This window comes from Diceros bicornis, chromosome 1, assembly GCF_020826845.1.
Source record: "Diceros bicornis minor isolate mBicDic1 chromosome 1, mDicBic1.mat.cur, whole genome shotgun sequence".
Classification (NCBI taxonomy): domain Eukaryota; kingdom Metazoa; phylum Chordata; class Mammalia; order Perissodactyla; family Rhinocerotidae; genus Diceros; species Diceros bicornis.
This window is the reverse complement of record NC_080740.1, coordinates 93,010,419-93,034,807: the sequence shown is the minus strand read 5'-3', so window position 1 is coordinate 93,034,807 and position 24,389 is coordinate 93,010,419. Positions and strand designations below refer to the sequence as shown.

Genomic DNA, 24,389 nt, shown 5'->3' with positions numbered 1-24,389 from the left:
ACATGGGGTAAAATTGCATAGAAACACACACACACATGCATATAAAAGCTGGTGAAATCTGAATAAGGTCTGTTGTCCAGTTAATAGTATTGCAGCAATGTCAGTTTCCTGGTTTTGATATTGCACGACACTTACATAAGATGTCACCACTGGGGGAGCTGGGTAAAGGGCACACAGGAGTTCCAACCTCCTATGAACCTATAATTACTTCAAAATAAAAGTTTTTTAAAAAAAGCTTTGCCATGCTGCTTGGGTCTGTTCTTTTGTGTGTGTGTGTGTGTGTGTGTGTGTGTGTGTGTGTGTGTGTGTGAGAGGAAGATCAGCCCTGAGCTAACATCCATGCCAATCCTCCTTTTCACTGAGGAAGACTGGCCCTGAGCTAACATCCGTGCCCGTTTTCCTTCACTTTATGTGGGACGCCGCCACAGCATGGCCTGACAAGTGGTGCGTTGGTGCGCGCCCGGGATCCAAACCTGGGCCACCAGCAGCGGAGTGCACCCACTTAACCACTACGCCACGGGGCCGGCCTCTGCTTGGGTCTGTTCTGTGCAGCTTGGTGGTGAGCCTGGGATGGGTATCGGCTCATCCACTGAATGAGGGATCCCTCTTCCAGCTCTCTCCTCTCTGGGATTTGCCTCACACACTCTAGCTCACGTGGGTTTCCTCTCCAAGTTTTAGGTGTTAATGCTGCTGGTACCATAGTGCAGCTTTGCAATTGGGGCTGTTCTCAGGGCAGGGGCAGGAGAAAAATAGAGGAAAAATAAAGTGAACTCAAGGATTTTCCCCCGCATGCTTCATCTTTCAGAGGCCTCTTTCCCCGGCCTCTGGCTAGAGAGATGGTTTCTGTGCACAGCTCTATACTGGAGCTGACCTTGATTCAACACCAGGAGACAAGAGAGGAAAAGAGACACTGGGACTCCCACCCCATCATGAGTCATTCTTCAGGTTTTGGCTCTTCTCTCCAATCTGCCTGCCATTGTGAACGTGTCAGAGTCCTCAGCTACTTACTTGTTTACTTTGTCCAGAGTTTTCTGCTGTAATCAGTGGGACAGACAGGTTGTAGCGGTCTTACTTCATCTTGGCCAGCATCAGAACCCATAAATTTAACTTTTAATCTTCCCAATTATCATGTGAGATTAATATTAATTCCCCTATTTTAAAAATAAAAAACTTGAGACTTAAAGAGGTATAGTCACCTGCCCAAACCCACGGTGCTAAGGTGAAAATACACATACCATACAAATTAGCCCATGGAACAGGTGTGTGGAGTGGAGTCGGAAAGGAGGAGAGGGCAAAAAGGAGACAGGAAGTGAAGAACAGAGCGGAGGGGAGCGAGAGTGTGAAATGGGAGAGAAAGGGAAGAAGAGGCAGGAAGGAGAGAGTAGGGAAGAGGGGAGGTCCCTTCCCCACGGGCCAGGGTAGCATTAGGCAACAGCAGCCCTGCGCTGACTACCCGTCCAGAGCTCACTCCTTTACAGACACCCCTCCTCCGTGAAGTTAGTGTGAGCAAACCGGCCAGTCTAAGTGACAATGTAATCTTATCCCCCTTTCGCGTCAGGGCCCGGGCTGAATGCAGTCAGTCTTGGCATTTCCTTGTTGACCCTACTTGTCCAGGGGCTGCTGGGCCGGTCACCTCAATTGGCTGAAGATGAGGACTTTCACTCTACAGTTGAAGGAACACTTTCCCTTTCATACCCAACAGGAACAAGAAAATATGTTGTTCCAGTTACTGCTGGCATCCACCTGCAGCTATGAGAGTGGACAGCCTGGGGACAACGCCCATGCAGGATAGCCTGCCTGGAACCTCCTTTTCCTCTGGATTTCCTTCTCAAGTGAGCCAGTTTAAGTCAGGGCTTTTGTTACTTGCAGTCAAAGCATCCTGATTGATTCCAAGCCTAAGCCACTCTTGGATGTGTTCCAGGAGCCACCTGTCCCCAGACCGGTGCTGGAGAATCACCTGACTCTGAGCCAGGATAAAAGCAAGCCTGCTTCTGGTCATAGGCAGAGACCCCAAGTGCCTCTGTTATTGTCCCTACCAGATCTACATCCCGTATGCTTGTAAGCGCATCCTTGGGAAACCCCTCTTTTACGGTTTTTGTTTTTGTTTTTATTTTCCCACACCAATAACCAATTCTTGAATTCCCTCAACACCAACCAATCCTGACACCACCTGGGTGTCTTACAATCCAATTCAATTCTGACACTAACTACCCAGAGTTAGCATCAGACTCTGCAGGTTAAGGGCTCAGTCCCACAGACTGTCCCCACTTCAGATCACAGGTATCAGATCCCCAGGTTACCTGCACTTCTGTCTGACTTGGCTCGAAGTCGGGGGTTCCCACAACCTGCCTCCCGCTTCAAGTTTGATAATTTGCTGGAACGATTCATAGGACTCAGGAAAACACTTTACTTACTATTACCCATTGATTATAAAGGATACAACTCAGGAATAGCCAAATGGAAGAGGTGCATAGGCAAGGTATGGGGGAGGTGTGTGGAGTTTCCATGCCCTCTCCAGGTGTGCCACCCGTTCAGCACCTTGATGTATTCATCAACCTGGGAGCTCTCCAAATCCTGTTGTTTAGAGGTTTTACAGAGGTTCCAATACACAGGCATGATTGATAAAATCATTGGCCATTGGCGATTAACTCAATCTCTAGCCCCTCTCCCCTCCCCAGAGGTTGGCACGTAAAGCTGAAAGTTACAACCCTCTAATCATGCCCTTCTGGCAACCAGTCCCCATCCCCTATCTAGGTGCCCCTAGCCACCTCATCTCCTTAGCATACAAAAGACACTCCATCACTCTGTAGATGCCAATGGTGTGCCAGGAAGCAGGGACGAAAACCAAATATTTATTATTATACCATGCCCTCTATTCTCAGTCCATGGGGTTGAGTCAAGGGGACTCCATGTCCACCTCCAGGGGTGAGCATGTGGTAAGGTCTGGCCTGTTAGAGCATTTTATCCACTTGGTCACAGCAGTTGGCTCAGTGGTGAACTCATGACATGAGACAAACCAGAAGACTCAGAATATGGAATGAAAAGTCTACTGAGAAAGAGAAGGACTTTCTTTCCTGCTGTCCCCTTCTGGGATTCTGAGAGAAGAGAATGTACCCCCTGGACCTGCTGGGGGTCATCAGGCACCCAGATGAGGAGAGACCACCTGAGAATGAAAGAAGGCAACAGAGAAGAGAGCAAGGTTGAGAGGGGGCCAGAGGAAGCCCAACTCTGACAATATCATTTGACCTCCTAGATTCACTCATGCCTGAGGTTAGACCAACCCCCAGACTTTTCGTAAGTGACCAAGTAAATTCTCCTCCACATTGAGTTGAATTTCTGATACTTGAAACTACAATGGCCCCAATTAGCACATACCACCCTGTGCCTGCAGGGCTTTCCCCACCTGCGTTCTTCACTCATACCCAAGAATCCCAACTGCTTCTTCATTCCTATAGTTGGGTTCCCTCAGTCAGGAGGAGCTCCCTTCGCTAGGTGAGGCCTAATTTGGGAGTCTTTTAAAATGAGCAGTATGGGGCCGGCTCCGTGGCTTAGCGGTTAAGTGCTGTCGGGGGAAGAGGGAGAATCTCCCTCTGCCCTTTCCCTTAAGGTTCTTCTGGCTGGCCAAATAATTAACAAGACAGGTTAGCAGGAGAAAATAATACCAAGTTTAATAACATGTATACATGGGACAAACTCAGAAATGAGCAACTCGTCCCTCTGTCTAAGCTGCTTGCTTAAGTATTGCAGCTAAAGGCGAAGGAACGTGTTGGGGGTGGGTAGTGGCCTGGGACTTCAGAGGGCAGAAGGACAATTCTTTTCAGGGTCATCTATTGATAATTTGGTCAGGGAGAGATAGAGTTTTTTGATAAAAGGGGCTTGGTGCCCCTCCCATTGCAACATCTATTTTACATTATCTTTATAGCCATCATGATAGAAGATCTGTTCCAGGAATGAGCCACCATGCCAGATTCTCTAGGCAGTTAGTGGGGGAGGTCAAATATCCTTATTGTCTTCAGCTCGAAATAATCTGCATACCAGAGTGGTGCTTCCTGGGGCAGCTTGCCCTGAGCACCATCAGTGCGCACGCTCCACTACTGGCGGCCGGGGTTCAGATCCCGGGCGCGCACCAATGCACCGCTTCTCCAGCCATGCTGAGGCCGCGTCCCACATACAGCAACTAGAAGGCTGTGCAACTATGACATACAACTATCTACTGGGGCTTTGGGGAAAAAAAAAAAAAGGAGGAGGATTGGCAATAGATGTTAGCTCAGAGCCAGTCTTCTTCAGCAAAAAGAGGAGGATTAGCATGGATGTTTGCTCAGGGTTGATCTTTCTCGCAAAAAATAAAAAAAATAAAATGAGCAGTATGGGGAGGATTTCAGGATGCCAAGACACCTAGAGCCCAGGCACAGAGTTTTTCTGTGCCCCTCCCTCCGCCACCCTCCACCATTTATCTCAGTTAAATAGATAAATTTATTTACGAGTTAGGGCTGCATTCAGATGCAAATAATGGGAAATCTTTCACACAGTGGTTTAAACAAAGAAGTGCAGGAGAATGCAGAGGTCATGGACCCAGGCTCCTTCGCCCTTGCTCCTCTACCACCCTTGTTAACACACAAAGTGGGAGTGTTCTGCCTGACGTGCATAAATAAAACCCAATTATTATGACATCAGTTTTTGAGAAAAGAAAAGGCTTTTATTGTGAGATCAACCAGCAAGGAGACAGGAGGTAACACTCTCAAATCTGTCTCCCCAATCCAGGGCGTGGGGCAAAATTTACAGGATTAAGGGCAGGGCAGTCTGAAGTGTGGAGAGAGATGATTGGAAGTAAGGAGAAGTGAGGTAATTGATCTGCACAAGCGTAGTCAAGCTCCAAGGCTCTTCATAGGACACATGTTCACAAAATGGTGTGTTAGCAGGATCTGAGGGTGGAGTTTTCAGCCCCTTGACATCAAAGGGCCACTTATTGGGCATTTGTGCAGGCCCAGTTGTTGGGTTAGTGGTCTCAACCAGCCTGAACTGGACAAGAGATCCTCTCTCACTTCCTGAAAAACAACTCTTAATTACTCTGTTGATAAGATGAGGTCAACTGGTCCTAGTGGGCCCATGGTTACACCCTTGGTGTGTGGCTTCTATCTTCATGATCCTACGTGGGCAGGAGGAAGGGGAAGTTGTGACACAGCAGATCTTCCCTCCCAGCACATTGGCCAGAAATGCATCTTGGCTGAAATGTGCCCTGAGGGTGGGGATCTTTAATGTTTGCTTCTGTATTCCAAGTACCTAGAACTGCTACTCAATAAACATGTGCTGAATGAATGAGTGAGTGCGTGGGTGCATGGGTGGATGGGTGGGCGCATGGGTGGGTGGATGGGTGCATGGATGGATGGGTGCATGGGTGGATGGGTGGACTGATGGATGGATGCCCATACAGGAAAATTGAGTTCTTACCTCCTATAGCCCCTACAGTGGAGTCAGGCAAGGGAGAAGTTGCTGAGATGGCACCAAGTGACCCCTCAGAGCATCTGCCACCCATTCCCCTTATTGTCACGCAGTCTTCTGGCATTCGCCATGGGTCTTCATCCTCCACGAGTGAAATCTTTTGGGAGATTTCTTTTTTTATATATCTGAGCAGATCTAGAGACCCCCACCCCAAACTTTCTTAGGGGATTCTTAGCCACCATGGGGCATATGCTTCTCTGGGGAGATGTGTTCTCCATTTTTTTGTAACTTCCCCTGGGGCAAAAATGATTGGCAGGAGTGAGATCCAACTGTGACTTCGGCAGAGGTAATGGCTGTCCCCAACCGCCTTCAGTAAAAACCAAGCTGGCACAGCTTTTGAACAAGGACTTCTTACAGGAACGTTGCCAGTATTCATATCCAATGTGCTGCAATAATGTGAGATTTATCTTTAGCAAAGGTACACACAGTCAATAGACCAAATTTATGTCTATTTTTTCCCCCAAGGAATGGGAATAGAATCATTAAATGTGTGGAGAGTATTAGGCCTGTGAAGGAAAATTTGACTGAGGGTCACCTGGAGCCACACCCTCAACTCTGCCAGCCTGACCCCAAGAATACCCCAACCTCCCTACCCTTGGCTCCACCCGCCACAATCCACTACTTCTATTAGGTTCCTCAGTGGCGTCTTGACAGATCATCAAGATATCTTTTTTATACGTAACTGCAAAAAGATGACATTTTGAAAATAGAAAAAAAAAAGGAAAGTAAAAACAGTCACCCATAATCCTCCCAAATAAAGCAAACTATTTTCACTTTGCTGGTTCCCTCTGGGGCTTGTCCACACGTGTGGACTTATTTTACAGTGACAACCAGAGGTTTATTTTGTATTCTGCATCTGCACTCAACAGTACATCATAAGCATTCGTCGCGTTGCTACAGTTTGTTTGATACATTAATAGTTGCATAATCAATCTCAAATTTGTTGTATCATAATTTGCTTAACAAATAAATGAGTTTATTTCCAACATTTTGCCCCTGTAGCTAATGCTGCAATAAACATCCTTGTGCTCATAGTTTTATTTTTCTTGTGTCGAATGTTGGTTTAACAGCAGCATGGAGGCTGCTGTCAGCTCTGGGCTGGCAGCTTGCATTGCCTTGCTCCACTTGAATACCCAGGCTGCCGGTCAGAGGAAAGCCGCTGGGCCTCTAATATTGGTCTCTCAGCGGACCACAAACGAATGGGAAGCAGCATAGTCCCCCAGCTGGATGACACGTCCGAAGAGAGAGGCTCGGAACCCCACCTCCACTTCTGGAAAAAATCATTGGCATTCACCTGGCAGGAAGTAGGATCGGGAGCCTGTCTGGTTTCCCCGCCGCAGACAGAGCTGCCCTCGTCTCCTGTGCCCACTGGGGTATGTCGGCTCTTGGGGACTGCTCCTCCTCCACCAGATGCTCCTTTGGCAGGCTGACTGTCAAGGTGTCCTGCATTTCTAGGATAAAGGTGCAGGCACCTGACTCAAACTAGACAGGTCAGATGCCTTCTTCCCAGAGGGATGCAACACTGACTCAGCCTAACAGCAGTGCCCTGATGAAGCCACCCCTCTGTTCCAGCTACCCAGATCCCCAGAGCCGCCTGGGGGCTGTCCTTTCTGAGGCCTGCCACCTTGCCTTCTCTTGGATGAGCTGCCCTGTAGCCTTCCAAAAGAGCCTCTTTCTGTTCACATCTCTGCCACCTGTGAACAGAGGGCCCTCCCGATATAGCAAGGCCCTCTGGCAGAGGAGCCCTGGGGACCCCAGGGACCACCTGAGATCAGCCTGAGGACTAGCAGTCAGACCTAAGGGCTGGCCTGCTCAAGCCGGCTCAGCCCAGCTGGCGTCTCCTCTGTCAGCATTTTCTGGCTCAGTCATTCATCACTCTGACCAGACAAATCTTGACAAAGGACGAGGTGATGTCTTCAATCCTGCTAAAGGCAGCCACCCCGGCAGCCTGTGCCCACTCAGCATTGGCCCCAGGCCGCACCTGAATTCCTGGACAGAGCCTCTGGCTTCCTGGGCTGGGCCAAGTACCAGGAAGTCCAGGCGTCAGCTGCATCCTGAGCCTGGCACCAACCCACAGGAGTGAAATGAGGGGGTCTTGGAGCCGGTGGGACTGGTTTCCCTATGCCACCACTCACTCCTCACTAGCTGTGGTGAGTTCACCGGGCATGGAGCTCACATCGCTGAGTTCAGTTTCCTCATCTGCAAAACGGGTGTGATAACCACTGTGTCGGGGGGTTCTCCGGAAAATTAAATTCCGGGCCCTGGACCACGACAGAGTCCACATCTGAGCCATTTTGTCTCTGTCTACAAGGGTCTTCACAGTGTCACCCCACACAACCCCAAGCCCACTCTCACCGAGGTGGCCTCTGAGCCCTGGGCTCGGAGGACGGCCTGCGCTGCAGGCCACCCCGCCCCGCCATGACCGCCCTAAGCCACCAGGAAAGGGAGGGGTGGCTGTTCCTTCCTCTAGTGGACCTCTTGGAGATGACAGGATCCTGGGCCACTTCTGGTTTTTGAAGTTCCTGGTATATTAAAAATGAGGAAAGTTGCAGTAATTGTAGTATAATTTAAGTGTCTACACAAATAGTCTGATTCAATATATTCATGTTATTGACAGATAATTGCAGAACTGAATACATTTTCTGGCGAACTCTGAGCAGCACAGTCCAGGCAGGACGCAAGTGCAAAGCCACAGTGTGGCCATCTACTTGTAATCTGCTGGAGCTGCAGGCGCACCCTCCAAGCCCGAATTTCTGGAAAAAGACACAACCAAACCCAATGCAGAGCCTTCACTGGGTCCCATTCAAAGAAAGCAGTAAGGTGGGGGGGGGGTACATTTTTAGATGTTTGGGAAGATTTGAATAGGGTGGGATATAGGATTATTTTACGGAAATACTATTCATTGTCTTGGTTGTGGTACTATAGGAGAACCACAGGGTCATAAAATGGTCCAAGAAAAAATTTTTAAATAAAAGCACTAGACAGGTAAAGTATTTATGACCTAACGTTAACCATGGTTGAACCCAAGTGGTGAGGTATAAATGCTTCACTGTGCCAGTCTTTCAACTTCTCATACTTGAAGTTTTCTGCTAAGAAGGATTAAAAATTTGGGGGTGTTGGCCCAGTGGCGTAGCAGTTAAATTTGCATGCTCCACTTCTGGCAGCCCTGTGTTCACAGGTTCAGATCCCGGGCGCAGACATATACACCGCTCGTCAAGCCATGCTGTGGTGGCGTCCCACATAGAAAGGAGAGGAAGATGGGCACGGATGTTAGCCCAGGGCTAGTCTTCCTCAGCAAAAAGAGGAGGATTGGCAACAGATGTTAGCTCGTGGCTCGTCTTCCTCACACACACACAAAATAGTTAAGATGGATAATTTTATGTTTCGTGTATTTGCCACAATTTTTAAAAGGTATCAGTACTATAAATGAAAAACCTCTTGCCCTAAAGGAAACGTCTCCATAAAATTAAAGACAATTACATCCCCAAATGCAAGGTGGTGTTGGCATTGCTCCAGATGCTGGTGCCTGCTGAGGCTGTGCACAGACACATCACCCCACTTTCTTTAAAAGGGAGAACAGTAAGTGCCAGAGAAGTGTGAAAAGCATTTCAGAACCATCTTTCTCCTTGACAAATTCAGAAAGGCTGAAAGAGACTTTAAAGGGAGCCTCCTGAGCATGGGTACCTTGGTCCCAAGGACTCTGCCCTGCAAGGAAGTCCAGCTGGAGGAGGGTCAGAGCAGAGCCCTCTGTAAGTGCTGGGCCCAGGGAGGGGCCCCGTTGCTTTGGCATAGGTAGGCGGTACTTCCTGGAGGCAAGTAAATAAGTACAAGCCAGTCTCAATAAGCCAGGACAGGGACTACAGAGATGATGGCAGTGGGGGTGCAAGGGAAGGAACTGGAGGGAGAAGTTGTGAAGGATGTCTCTAAGAAAGCACCCGTGGACATGTGATGTTTTAGCCTGCACTGCATCCATATCCTTTCCCTGGAAACAGCACCTCAGTTTTCCTTTGGGAAGCAGCCTCTCTCCAGGATTCTCGGTACATTTGCTTAGGCAAAGCTGACTCTGCCCTCTTCCCACTATAGGAGGCAGGAGATCCAGACCTGGCTGGTCAGAAGAGGCCATCCTTTCCTCCTTCCCCACCTCCCCACAATGACAATGACAATGACAAGTACACAGCCCAATATCCTATAAGCTCCTGAATTCAGCTGTACCTGAAGCTAGACCCATCCTTCCCTGTATCTTATGCTTTAGAAGGGTGCATAGCTTTAACTGATATGCTGTGTGTGTGGATGGGGGAGTGTGTGTGTTTAGGGGGGCTCGCACCACAATCTCTTTGTCCAGGGCTCCTGGAAGGTTCATCTAGTCTGTAATGATCCTTCCTAACCACTAAGGTGTCCTTACGTTCCGAGTGTAGTGGCCCCCGACACTCCTGTTTACAGAGAACCCCACCCCATATCAATTATAAGACTTGCAGTTGACCAGTTAAAATACGCAATCTCATAGACACTTAATTTTTAAAATTAATTGTAAACGTTTAGCATTTTCTTTTTAAATTCTCATCTCAAACTTTTCCATAGGCCCTTGGAAAGCTCCCACGCTCCAAGCCCTGGGCCCATTACGCCGGCCGGACAAAGAAGGCCCGGCGTGGGCGACCCGGTCTGCTCCAGCCCTCGTGCAGGCGGGCGGGAGCCGGCAGGGCCTCGACGCATGCGCGCGGGGGCGGGGCTGCGCCCTACGCCTGCGCGTTGCGGCTCGGCAGGCGCGGGGCGGGAGGCGGCGGTGGGGTAGCGAGACTCTGCCCACAGACCCTTCTTTGGGCGTGTCCTCTCGAGGCGGCCCCTACTCCGCGGGACCGGCCCCGGGGGATGAAGGGGGCCCGCCCTCGAAGCCCTAGAGTAGCCCCGAGGAGACGGCCGCGCGCCGCCCGAGCCGCGGCGCTTGGCGAGGGGCCCGTGGGCGCGTGCCCGCGCACGTGAGGGCGGCGGGTGGCGGGGCTGGCGCCGGCGCCGAGGAGGGCCGTGCTCGTGCCCGGCCCCGCGCAGGCTGCGCACGCGCGCTCCCGCCGCAGCGCCGGCCGTCCCCGCCCGCCCCGTCCCTCGGCGCCGGCCCCGCAGCCCGGTCCGCGAGCGGCGGCTGCGGCCGTAGGGACGATGAGCACGGCGCGGGCGGGCCCGGCCCGGCTCGCTGCGCTCGCGCTGCTGACCTGCAGCCTGTGGCCGGCGCGGGCGGACAACGCGAGCCAGGAGTACTACACGGCGCTCATTAACGTGACGGTGCAGGAGCCCGGCCGCGGCGCCCCGCTCACGTTCCGCATCGACCGCGGGCGCTACGGGCTCGACTCGCCCAAGGCCGAGGTCCGCGGCCAGGTGCTGGCGCCGCTGCCCATCCACGGAGGTGCGTGGGGGCTGGGGGAGGGCCGGGGTGCGGGCCCGGCCCCGGGGGAGCGGGCGGCGGGCGCGGCCCCCAGGCCGCCCGGCTCTCCCGCTCGCGGCTCGGCGGCGGCCTCAGGGTCGGGGTGTCCGTCGTGTGCAGCCCGGCCTGCTCGGCCTGGGGACGAGGCTCCAGACGCGTTATGGGGTGTTTCTCTCCTTTTTGGAGACTCAGAGAACGTCGAGGGAGCTTGTTTACTGGAGGACATTGCAGCGCGAGCTCTCAGGGCCGGCTGAGACAAAGGAGGTGCTGGAGGAGCGCGGAACTCATTCATGGTGGATGCGGTCTCAGCCTGTGTTTCGGAGTCAGGTTGGTTCCCGAAATCACAGACTTAACGCCGCACTGGCTCTCCAAGGATCAGGCCCTTTTCTAACGTAAAAGCCTGCCGCTTTTCTTAAGTGGCGAATGGAAGGGGGGTGGAAGACGAAAATGGGCGTCTTCCCTGTCGCTTTTGGCTCTTGTCTGTAATTTGACGTGTGCAAGTCTCTCTTTCTGAAGAATCTGATACCAATTGGAACTAGTAGGTCACAGATGCCAACCAAAGGGGAAACAGGTATAATTTTCAAGAATTGTCTGTGAAGCCATTTGGCTTATCCTCATGTCTTCCTATAAACATGGGCTTGGTGTGGTTATTTGGTAAAATATGTATTTGTATAAATTACTGGTCATGTCTTAAAGGAAAGTTTTTCCACACTGTAGAGTATGATTTTTTTGTTTTTTGGCCCACTGCGAACTTTTTGGAAAATGTCTGCTGTCTTCTCCACCCCCGCTCTCACCCTGAGAATGCTGAGAGGGGATTTTTTTTTAAAGCTGCTATTCGTGTTAAGATGACCTAAACTAAGCAGCCTCAATAAGGTAATGGTATTTGTTTTTATTCTTTAGAATATTGAGACATCATATCCCCTCTGAGATCTGTCTTTGTATGCTAAAGTGCTGAGCTCTTTTCTTCTTTGAGGCAGTCTGGCTGAGGAAGAAGAATCCTGTAGGGCTCTCACTGTAGCCTGTCCCCAATTTAGACTGGCCCTTTAAAAGTTCATTTTTACACCAATGATCAGATGCTTAAGGTGCCTTTCTCACCTCCACTTTGTTAAAAACGTAGTCAGGGTCCGAGCTTCCCCATGGAAACGACTTTAGTCTTTGGTTCATTCAGTAAATATTTGTGTGTCTATTCTGTGCCAGTCACTGTGGTTGGGACACATAATGTTGCCAAACGATGGCACTAACAATGGTAGCCTGTTTTCTGGTGCTGAGAACTGTGAGGGTCACGTGGAACGGGAGGAAGAGGAAGAGAGAGAGGCCGGCTGTTCTGGAGCAAGAGCTGGTCCTGTGCAGTGTTTTGAAATCTGTGGTTTGTCTTTGGTGCTTGGTTCCCCCAGGCATCCCAAATCCGTGACCCTCACTTTAGATTCCTGCCTCTCAAGTGTTCATGTGCTAAAACGACTTGTTGCTTGCCTGTCACCCCAAACGAAAGCCCCATCTTTGAGAAAGCTTGTTTTAGGTGTTTGGATAGAAGGGTATTGGGAACTAATGTGCACTGATGCGTACATGGAGATTAGTCCTCTTCCCCTTTCACTGGGGGGAGAGCATTGTGGTTGATTAAAGCTTCTGAGTTGTCCTGTACGCAAACCATGTGACACTAGGAAAGTAATTCAGCCGCTTAGCCTCGGTTTCATCTGCAAAATGGAATGATGAAATACTTACCTTGTAAGGTTGTTGAGAGACTTAAGTGGTTCCTGCTTTCTTAAAAGAGGAGGCTTGTTAACCTAAATGAATCTCTAAATTGGTGGGGTTTGAGACACAGCATCAAAATGAACACATCGGGGCAGTGTGTGAAGACCAAGTCTGGGATCAGTTCTCCTGAGTGTCTGTCTTCTGTTCCTTTCCTCGATTCTGTAAGGGTTCATTTTGTATTTGCACAACATGAGATTGCTCCAGGTGTTCTCATGGTGTTGGTGGTGGGATCCTACAGGTGGTTTGGGTGGCTTTGTGCTAAGGAGTCTGCACCCATAAGTTCTTTCAGTCCAGCAGTTCTGCTGTATACCAAGCGTCTTTCAAGGCTTTGAGGAGGAGAAGAGGGGCAACAGTGGTGAACAAAACAGATAGACATCTGACCTCTTCCTGAAGCTCACATTCCGGGGGGGGTCTTTATTAGTCAGTTTACCTGTGAATTGTTTCTAAACCTATGAGTTTACGTAGAATCCAGGACATTTTTCTGCTTTTGCTGCAGGAATTTAGGAATACATTTTAAAACAAGAATGACAATAGAAATCTGTTAAAATTATTCATGTTTAAGAAAATGGCTAATGTCAGTTATATAAAAAAGAAAATGGCTTAAAATTGGGAAAATGTTAGGGTATTTCACATTATGATATTGATTTAGTGAATTTCAAAATTTTATATTTTTAGGAAAAATATTGCATTCCTTATGATGTTTATGCTCTTATAATTTTGAATTGAAGAGAATTCTTAACATGTTTACTGAGAACTTACTGTGTGTTGAGGCTGAACAAAGTAATGTTCAAAGTACAAAAAAAAAGTTATGAGACAGAATTCCTGGCAAAAAACAGTTATGGTCAATAGATGTGAAATTAATGAAAATGTGTTTTGAGGATAAGTGGTAGAAATGAACATAAAGACAAAGTAACTTGACGGTGTTCATAGAGCTTAACATGATGACTCATTTTAAATCTGTGACTTGGTTTGTAAAGTTAGAAACCTTTCTAGTTATTTTGCAGTGCTCCTGTCAATTAGGCATGTATGAATTACTGAGCAGATGTGTTTGTCCTGTACCTTTAAAGGGCAAATTGGCAGTTTTCTCTTTAGATGCTTTGGTATTTTAAAAGTACATTTTGGAAAGGATTAAGGTTTTTTATAAACTATTTCATAAACAATTGTACTTTGAAAACATATTCTTTGTCATTAAATAGAGTGCATTCGTAAATGGAGATTCATTTGGTGCTAACAAATTTTGTATTTTAGCTGATGAAGAATTCATTTTTAGAAACGGACGTTTGGAAGACAGATATAATCACCATTATACCACCAATGCTGCTCAGCTAGAAACGGATTTTTGAAGGAACATGTCTTGCAATTGCAGATCACAGTTGCTTTCTTATTACTAACTTACTCAAAGGGTGAGCTTAGAACTAGAAACAGAATGTAAACTAGCTAGTGCCTTCTGTGGAGCAGACCTCAAGCACGCAGTTTATGTGTGTGCACACTGACTTTTGTTTGAGCCTGCGGTGGGGGTGGGGGGAGGAGAAGGCCCTGTGTTGATGATGTCGTTATGTATGCAGATGTGCTCATGGGAAGAATTTGGTATCAGCCACTTTTTTCTTTGCATAGAAATTTTCAAGATTGGTTGTTACAGTCTTAGAGAACAATTTTACAGAGCGATAAATTTTTTTTTTTTTTGCTGTCTTGCTGACTGTAGGGGTGCAATAAAGTTTTTAAAAATAATCTTAGGGTTTTGTGTTTAAAAAAGTGATTCTGTTTGATGAATCCATTAAACCTGAATTTGGTTTTTAAAATTCTGATAAAGAGTGAAGAAGATTAAGCTGGAAACAAGATCTTGGATGAAAGGGGTCATGTAATATTAGAATTCATAATGGCAAAGGGGGTCTACTGGTTATAGTTAGAGATTTCAGAATAATCAGAGAAAAAGTAGGTACGATCTTGGAAGCAGAGCCTCTGAAAGGAAGGAGAATTCAGAAGGAGCTGTTAGGCTCTAAAAACCAAATTTTGCCTTGAATTAAATAACCAAGCAAGAGCATAAAGGAGATATATACAATAAATTATATTTGTATTGAATTTTACAATTTAGAAAGTGTTTTCACATGCTGTATTTTTCCTTCACTTTTGAATAGTCCATTAGCATATAAATATTCAAATGTTTTTAAAAAACATTTGACCTCCCCACCAAATATGCCTCCTGCTACCATCCTGTTTCTGTTTCTCTTGATGGCAAAGCTTCTCGTAAGTGTTGTCTTTACTTGCTGCCTTCAGTTTTTCCTCCCGCTGTTCGTCACATTGTGAAGGTTTTTGATTGCTGTGCCAGTGATTTTGGTCAAGACGTGGCATGTTTAACTGATATATTGGACTGCAGGATCCCTAGGACCTCAGGGTGTGGAATTGTGGGCTGAAGCTAAGAAAAAAGTTAATAGGAATGAATATATAGGCCTGAATTTGGGTTAAAAATTCACCTGCATTGAAGGGAATTGAGGAGAGAGGGCTTGGCTGCGTGTCACGGGACAGCCTGTGAGCTCTCCCTGCCTGGCCCAGTCTAATCTTCCATGCGTTTGGGCGCCTGGCTCCTGGGCAGCACTGGTCCCACCTCGTATAGGCTAAACACACGTTTATGTTTAGTTGTGAAGGAGCTTTAAGAGATGAACAAACTACAGGGCAGTGTTTTGAGTATTATAAAAGGGAACTCCTTCATTTGAAGGACGGTTAGATTAGGCGGCTTCCGAGATCTCTCCACCTTGAACAAGAAGTGACTGTAAAGTAGTAAGACAGATGCTTTTACACAAACCTGCCAGAATATACCCATTAAGGGGAGTGTAGTTCTTTTCAAACCAGTCACGTGGGGTTCTGTGGGTTTGTACATATATATACGCACATATTGTACAGCAATGAAAACGTAAATTTGAACATTTAGAATTCGTTTTGTGAGGTTATCTTTTTGATTGAACAATTTAAAAAATATGTGCAGTGCATCAAATCTTTGTCTTTTGTAGATAGATTTGAATTATGACAACAATTGAAAGTTATTTTGAGGCAGTTTTTTTTTTTTTAATTTTATTTATTTATTTTTTTCCCCCAAAGCCCCAGTAGATAGTTGTATGTCATACCTGCACATCCTTCTAGTTGCTGTATGTGGGCCGCGGCCTCAGCATGGCCGGAGAAGCGGCGCGTTGGAGTGCGCCCGGGATCCGAACCTGGGCCGCCAGCAGCGGAGCGCGCGCACTTAACCGCTAAGCCACGGGCCGGCCGGAGGCAGTTATTTTTTATGTGCTTGTGAACTCTCTCTTTGGATAATGCTGAAAGGAAGTCCAGTAGTGTGTTGGGCCGTGTCCACATCAGTGGGATGAATGGATGGTCCTCAGAGCTGGTTCTTTTGTATAGCCATCTTGACTTATTTACAAAATGACTCAAGGTTTTTCAGGACCATCAACATTTGTTTGGTTTCTCATTCTTAGAGTATTTTATGCACTAGACATTCATTATTTCATAAAGTAAGTGTAGCTTTCTTTACCGGTAGAGGCGATTTTGAATGAAACAAAGGAAACTCTTCAAATGTCAAATGAAATGAAGTCTTAATAAGCACCCACTCTGTGCTCATGTTATGCAGGTCCTGTGGTGTGTGCAAAAGATGTGGTCTGTAATTCCTGTCTGGGAGAACTCAATTGTTTTGATGGGATAGCCTTGTCTGGATGGCTCAACTGAGGCATGCAATTGTAGAAGATGATGCGGGCTGTCTTTGGCTTACAGATGGATTTTGTTTTAAAGCAGGGATCTGCAGACTACAGCTAGGGGCCAGCCACCTGTTATTGTAAACAGAGTTTGTTGGCACACACTATACCCATTCATTCACGTGTCTGTGCTGCTTTCCAGCTACACTGGCAGAGCTGAGTGTTTGTGACAGGAGCCTGTGTGGCCTGCAAGCCTACTCTGTTTACTCTTGGTCTCTTTAAGAAAACATCTGACAGTCCCTTTTCTAAAGGTTCATTTATGCTTTAGTTTTTCCCGTTAGAAACTATGTTATCGATTTATGGATGAGAATTTGATTCCTAAATTGTCCCAAATGGTGAGCTCCTAGACGTTAGGGGCAGTGTCGTCTTTGTTTCAGCCAAGCACCCAGGACTGTGCCTGGCGCTAGCAAGCCCCTGGACTGTGTGATTGCGTTTCATCCCGTGGGGCTTGATCTGGTAGTGAAACTGATGGCAGGCGTTGTAGGAAGGTGTGTGGGGGGTGTTGATGGACAGAGTATACTGTAGGGCCTCTGTTATTGTACTAGATCATAAATGGCGCAAAGACCAGAGAAACTAAAAATGATTTGGACTTGTAGCCTAGAAAGGTTTCATTGCAAATGTGGAATTTGAAGTCAAACTTGATTGGTTCTGCTTCCAGCCAAATTGGAGTAGCAGGCACCAGGTTTACCTTCCCACCTTAAGTGACTGGAAAACCTGACAAAGTTATGAAACAGCAGTTTTAGAAATAGGTCAACAAACAGCACAGGACAGGGATCCCTGAGAGAAGAGAAGTAAACGACAGAGTTCTCTGACTGCCCCGGCCTACCGCCTGCACAGTTTCCGAGCTGCAGCACAGATTCCAAGAAGAATCTGGTGGTCTCCCTGAATTGATGAGTCCGAGTCCAGAGCTTAAGGAGGCCAGTGTGGCTCGAATGGGCTTGAGTGTGCCAGGAGGGAAAGACCCGGAGAGGAGGGAGCTGCTCAGAGGGGGAGCCCTGGAGAGCTGCAGGGGCCCCTCCGGCCTTTGGTTGAGTATTGATCTGCACGTTCTCTGAAGGACTGTCAGGAATTAGCGGGTGGAAGAGTTCTTGGCGTTCACACAGGTCTGGGAACAGTTCATATTCTCACTAATCAGAGTACGAAGACTTCCTAATGCACAGGGCATGGAGTGAGGCACGTTAGCTCTAGAGAAAGCCAGTTCTGGACCCACCTAGCAAAGCTTAGAAGCAAACCTTAAAAGGATCAGACTGATTCCAAGTAGCTTAATTGGCCTAGAACAAAGTCCAGCAATATTTAAAGGAATACAACAAAATCCGGCTCCCAAAAACATAAAATCCAAGACTAACATCCAATCAGAAATTACCAGGCATGCTAAGAAACAGGAAAATGTGACCCATAACCAGCCAAAAAACAACCAGTGCAAACAGGCCCGGAAATGGAACAAATGATGGAATTGTAGAGAAGGATGTTAAAACAGCTATTATAAATTTACTCAGTTTGTTCAAGGAGATAAAAGAAAACATGAACATGAGGAGAGAAAAGGGTATAAAAAAGAGCCACATCAAACTTGTAGCAGTGCACTCAAACCTGATAAACAGTAGTATTTGTTTATATTGACAGAGGAACGAAGAGGAACGAGGATACAGAGAGGATGGTGTTTCCTGGTGTGGTGCTCTCGGTTCATCCCAGGCAGTGATTAGTTCACACGTATTGGGTACATACTATGTACCAAGAGTGCTGTCAAGTATTTTACATGGATTGTCGTTTAAGCCTCGTGACAGCCCTAGCTGGTACTGTATCCTTGTTTTGTGGATGGGAATTCAAGGTGCTCCAGTCTCTCACTTGGTGTTTTTTCTTTATAGCACTTAACATGATTGGAAACTATATATCTATTTTGTTTGTTGCTGAGGGCAGGGGTCCTGTCTCTATGTCCACTCTTGTCTACTCAGTGCTTAGTGTGGTACTTAGGGTGGCCCTAATGATTCGTGTTGGATGAAGCAGAGCCCGTGAGGTGACCCAGCAGCTGTGTGGCGGTGAGGACTCAGTGCAGCTGGGACTCGATGTAGGTCTGTCTGACTGCAGGCTCATACTTGAACCACTTCTTTGTACTGCATCCCAGTGGGTTTAATAAATTACGATATGTCCACTCAGTGCAGTGTTACACAGCTATTAAAGGGGATCATCGTGAAAGCTGTGTATATCCCACAAAAGTAAATATATAGTCATTGAACTGTGACTGTTAAATTTGTTTCCAGTGGACAAGGACTCACAAAGTAATGTGCAAAAATAAAAATGGTTGTGTTATAGTGATTGGATCATCAGTGACATTTCTCATTTTCTCTCTTTTTTTGGAAATTGTTAATTTTCAATACAAAACCTTATTCCTAGGGGAAAAGTCATACTCTCTGAAGGGAACAGGTAAGTGTCTACAGGTTTGTTTGTTTGTTTTTTTAATTTGTTTTCTAGCTTCAAGAACAACAGAGTGAATTCCAAGCAGTGGTTAAAATGAGTAGGAAACTGCAAGATACTAGGAATATGTTGAAAAGGACGTGTTTTTCTCTAGTAAGAAAAAGAGGAACTCGGAGACCAAGAATACTTGGTCCAAATGTGAAACAAGCTAAAATGTGTTATGATTTTGAGCAGTTAGTGGATCCTACAGAGGGAAATGGAATCCTAGCACCGGACTCAGCTTTTCTGTAGTTTTTATGATGATAATATTAATGTTTTTATTGGTTTTGCTGGTTTTCATTGTTTAAAATCAATCTACAGTTAGTCATGGAAGACTGACTTATAGTTGCAGAACAGAAAGTAAATGTTATCAACCTTAAAACTATTAGTAGATGACTTAGATGGAGAAATGGAAGGGAGAGAGATGTCAGGGCTGGATGAGGGAGCCAGTATCTTCATCTCATCTCATGGGGTGAGGATTCAGGAGATAGTTTGTAGTTGCGGAAACGAGAAAGGTTTAACGACAGAGGAAAATAATGAAATAATAAAATCAGGAGAGAGGAAAGATGGAGACGCCTAAGTGAGCAAATTCCTAATTTGTGACATCATAAATCCACAGATAATATATGAAGTTGACAAACCAAGAATTGATGGCTATACGCCTTTTTAGAACTGATGGAGGGTGACCACCAGAAGAACTAAAAACAGATAAAAATGACTGACTCTGGGACCTGGGAGTGATGGGGTGAATGGGGCAGGTGCATTTCGTTGTATGCCATTGAATGAATTTGTCTTTTTTTATCCGTTTGTACAGTAAGAATCCCACTCTTTCCCCTTTGCACACTGCAAATGAATTCTGCCATTTTTTTTCCTTTGAAGAAGCTCCCTATTTTCCCAACATCTGAACTCTTCTCCAGCTCCAGTGGCTTGCTGTGGAATGTAGGATTCTGCATAAACCGAGCACTATCTCAGGAGATCTACTTAGTAAGCACTGATATAGACTGTGAAATCAGGAAATGCTACCATTGAATTAACTGATTTTATTTCATAAACAAGTCTTAAGTCCATGGACCCTAAAATAATTTATTATAGTAGCTGCTACGTTGCCTGGGTCATAGTGTGTCCCTGGTCTCTGGCAGCTTCCTCCCTCCCCAGTCCGTTGTCTAAGCCATCACTCAGCACTAACTGAACTGAGCATGGTGTGATCCCATCCTTTGGCCCCGTTGGATGGAGCGAGTTCTTTCAGGCCCCTCCTGGCTTCTCACTCCTCTCCTTGTTTGATGTAGATGCCATGATTCGTCATGAAAACCACTCCTCTCTTCCTGTGTCCTGTATCACAGTCACCTGGCAAAATCTCAGTCCTGGATGAAACCATGTACCATTCATCTTCTCCATGCTTCCTATCGCCAAACAGCTAAATGTTGCTGGAGAAAATCTTAGGACCCCGCTGACTGAGGTTTGAGATCATAAAATTTAAACAAAAACAAATGAACACTTAATGATGTCTGGTAATTCAAAAATATTTTCTTGTGACGAAATAAGACAGCTCTCTGAGACAACAGTTTTTCCCTCTCTCCACATGCCTCCTGTTGTCTCTTCCTGTATCTTTCCTTTTAGCCTGCTCCTCTCCCCTGAGCTCTAGACCCACACATTCAGCTGCCTACTTGGCACCTTTAACTTAAATGGCTCAAAGACGTCTCCACACTGATAAGCCTCAAATGGAGCTTTAAATATTTTTTTTGCCTTGCAGTCCGCTACCACCCCCCAATCTTCCCCATCTCAGTAAATGACATCACTGTCCACTCGTGAGTTAAATTTAGGAGTCATCCTTGTTTCTTTTCCTCACATTCCCTATCTAATCTGTCCTCCACAGTTTACCTTCAGGATGCATCCTATCTATCTGTTGCTTGCCGTTCTCACTCCTGCCATCTTAGTACAGGCAGCTGTCATCTCTTACCCTTTCTTGATCTCTCTGCTTCTTCTCTTAACTTCCATCAATCTTTTCTCCCTACAGTAGCTAGAATAATCTTGAAGCTTCACCCAGTTGTGTTACTCCTTTCTTACACCTCTTCAGTGGCTGCTCACGGTTCGTAGAATAGCAGTCTGAACTTCTTACTGTGCTGTGCAAGGCACTCGCTGCTGGGTCTGGCTCTAGCCTCTCCCTCCTTCAGGACGTTCATCTCACCCTTGCTCACCATGTTGAAGCTGTTTTGGTGTTCTTTAGTTCCTAGGGCTTCTAAGTTTTCTTACTGTCAATGTGTGCGTTCTGGCTGGCGTCCGCCCACCTGCACCCCCTACTCCTCCACACGGTGTTTGCTGTATTAATGGAACTTTATGGTTGTTTGGTTCTGTATAATGGCCAACTAAAGGGGCAGACGGAGACGTGGGAGAGGAGTTATGGAATCTCAGAACTTAGTGGTCATCAGTGGTCATCAAGTCTAACCACCCGTCTGAGGCCTCAGCATTCCTATCCGATGATTGTACAGCTCAAGCTTGAAAAATGAGTGACAGAAATCTGCCACATTCATCTCTGGAAAACCAAGTTAGAAAATCTTTCTTTCATCTGGAAAAATAAATTGGTTTTAATATTTGTAGACAGTAGTTGATTTCCTTGTCTGACTCAAGTCTTCTAACCCTGAGGCTTCATGTCCCTATTTCTTTGATCCTTCTTAAGAATATGATATCGTAAACCTCAGAATGCATTTGTCGGGGCCGGCCCGGTGGCTTAGTGGTTAAGTTCTCGCGCTCTGCTTTGGCGGCCCGGGATTCACAGGTGCCGATCCTGGGTGCAGACCTACTCACGGCTCGTCAAGCCATGCTGAGGCAGCATCCCATGTAGAAGAACTAGAAGGACTTACAACTAGGATGTACAACTATGTTCTGGGGCTTTGGGAAGAAAAAAGAAAAAGAGGAAGAGTGGCAAGAGATGTTAGCTCAAGGCCAGTCTTCCTCAAAAACAACAACAACAACAAAAGAATGCATGTGTCTATCAATATTTCACTGAAAAGATGCAGCGGGTTGAATAGTGTCCCGCAAAAATTCATGCCCACCTGGAACCTCAGAATGTGACCTTATTTGGAACTAGGATCTTTGCAGATGTAAGTAGTTAAGGATCAAGATAAGATCATACTAGTTTAGGGTGGGCCCGATATCCAATGACTAGTGTCATTATAAGGAGAGGAGAGGAGAGGATAGAGAGGCACAGAGAAAAAGAGGCCACGGGCAGATAGAGCTAGGCAGAGGTTGGAGTTATGCTGCCGTAGCCAGGGGACACCACGGGTTGCTGGCAGCCATCAGAAACTAGCAGAGAGGTATGGAACCGTTTCTCCCTTGGAGCCTCCGAAAGGAGCTAACCCTGCCGACACCTTGATTTCGACTTCTGGCCTCCAGAACTGTGAGACAGATTTCTCTTGTTTTAAGCTACCAAGTTTGTGGCTTTTGTTACAGCAGCCCTAGGAAACAAACACAAAGAGAAACCCAAAATTGAACACAGTATTGCAATTTGGTTTCACCAATGCAGAAGAGAGTAGAACTGCTTTTTTCCATCATTCTGGACACCTGCCTAGCGTCATATAAATTATTTTGGTAGCCCCAATTACTGACTCATACTGAGCTTACTGTTGATTAACTTTCTAAGTCTTTTTCATAGAGGCTGCACTAAGCCATCGATTTTATCTTTACTGGATTCAGCCTGTTCATTCAGCCTTTCAAGATATTTTTCAAATCCTCATTTGTCATCCACAGTCTTCACTCTTTCTAGCAGCTTTGTGTCACCAGTGAGTATAATGAGCATACTTTCTGTATCTTCATCTAAGTCAGTGGTTCTTAACCTTCTGGGGTTACAGATCCCCTTTAAGACTTGAATGAAAGCTGTGGACCTTTCTGCTGAAAAAGACATATTTATGTAGATATACACAAAATTTTCAATAAGGTTTAGTATGTTCAGATACCTCTTTAAGCCCCAAGTGGCCCATGGACCCAAAGTTAAGAATCCCTGTGCTAGGTTATTGGTAAAAGTACTGAAGAGTGTGAATGCACAGATGCTTGTAGTGCATTATTAAAAACCTTCTAAGGTGGTTGACATTATTCCATTAATTGGCACTTTTGGGGGGGGGGTATTTCACAGAGTTTTCTAATTCACTTTATTGTCTTTGTATTTGGTGCATATTTCTTTATCTTATGATGTCATAAAAGACATAATCAAGTGCTTTGATAGAAAAAACATAAAGATGTTTTATTTACTCTGTTCCTGATTTGCCAGTCAGGAACTGTGGCAAGGAAGGAAAAGAAGCGAATCTTTCCTGGCTTAGCTGTAGTGTATTAGTTTCCTTTTGCCACTGTAACCAATTACCGCAAGCTAGGTAGCTTAAAACCACACAAATTTATTATCTAACAGTTGTTGAAGTGAGAAGTCCAAATGGGTCCCACTGGGCTAAAATCAAGGCTTTGGCAAGATTGCATTCCTTCTGGAGGCTCTAAGGGAGAATCCATTTCCTTGCTTTTTTAGCTTCTAGAGGCTGCCTTCATTCCTTGGCTCATGGCCCCTTCCTGTATCTTCAAAACCAGTAGTGGGGCTGGCGTAGTGGTTAAGTTCAGTGCACTCCGCTTTGGTGGCCTGGGGTTGGTTTCTGGGCGCAGACCTGCATCACTGGTCAGCGGCCATGCTGTGGCAGCAGCCCACATACAAAAAAATAGAGGAAGATTGGCTACAGATGTTAGCTCAGGGTGAATCTTCCTCAGCAAAAAAAAAGAAAAAACCAAAAACCCAACAGTGAGGCATCTTCAAAGCTCCCTCTCTGGCTCTGACCTTCTGCCTCTCTCTTCCACGTTTAAAAGACCCTGTGGTTACATTGGGCCTACCCACATAGTCCAGGGTAATCTCTTTATTTTAAAGTCAACTGATTAGCAGCCTTCATTCCCTCTTGCCATGTAACCTAACATATTCACAGGTCCCAGGGATTGGGTTGGGGATATCTTGGGGTGGGAGTGTTAGTCTGCCTCCCACACATAATGAACCGATGCCAGCACCTCACAATTACAGCTTTCTCTTCTCAGTGTCTACTAATTATTCCTTTAATAATCATTTCTGAAATTTTGCTAAGGATTAGTAGTACCCTAACAGGTCCCTAATTTACATAATCCATCTTCATCTAAGTATTGGAGTGCTGTTTACACAGGTTACTTTTCTAATATCGCTCTTCTGTGATTCCTCAAAGATCATTGTCAGTGATGCAGTTTCTTATTTGCATGTTGTCACTACACTGTAATTCATTTGGATCAGAAATCCTAAACCTCCTGTGGGACAGCTGCTTCAGATACTCTTTCAGCTCATCATTCTTAAGCATTTACTGTGTGGCAGGCAGGATAGGAAGTTCTGTGCTGTCTGATGGGGGAGGCAAGGTGAGTCAGCATCTATGTATTGTCTAGTGGTGAAAACAGACATTAAACAGACAATAACACAAGTAATTAATCATAATTCTTAGGGGAAGTATCAGGATACTAAGATAGCATAAATGAGAAAGCTAATTCAGTCTAGGAAG

The 24,389-nt window shown here is 46.2% G+C and overlaps 1 protein-coding gene across 4 annotated transcripts in view; it reads left to right on the top strand.

Annotated features, from left to right (window-relative positions):
• The first annotated feature begins 10,297 nt into the window (after positions 1-10,297).
• Positions 10,298-24,389, top strand: part of RNF130 (ring finger protein 130) — a 99,273-nt gene continuing 85,181 nt past the window's right edge. The window contains exon 1 of one of the 4 annotated variants that reach the window (XM_058548155.1): positions 10,298-10,894. In XM_058548155.1, the coding sequence (XP_058404138.1) occupies positions 10,651-10,894 (244 nt within the window). In that variant the 5' untranslated portion in view covers positions 10,298-10,650. Of the gene's footprint in view, positions 10,895-11,038; positions 11,240-24,389 lie in introns of those variants that run through there. The other 3 variants (XM_058548144.1, XM_058548135.1, XM_058548161.1) reach the window with 3 other exon arrangements.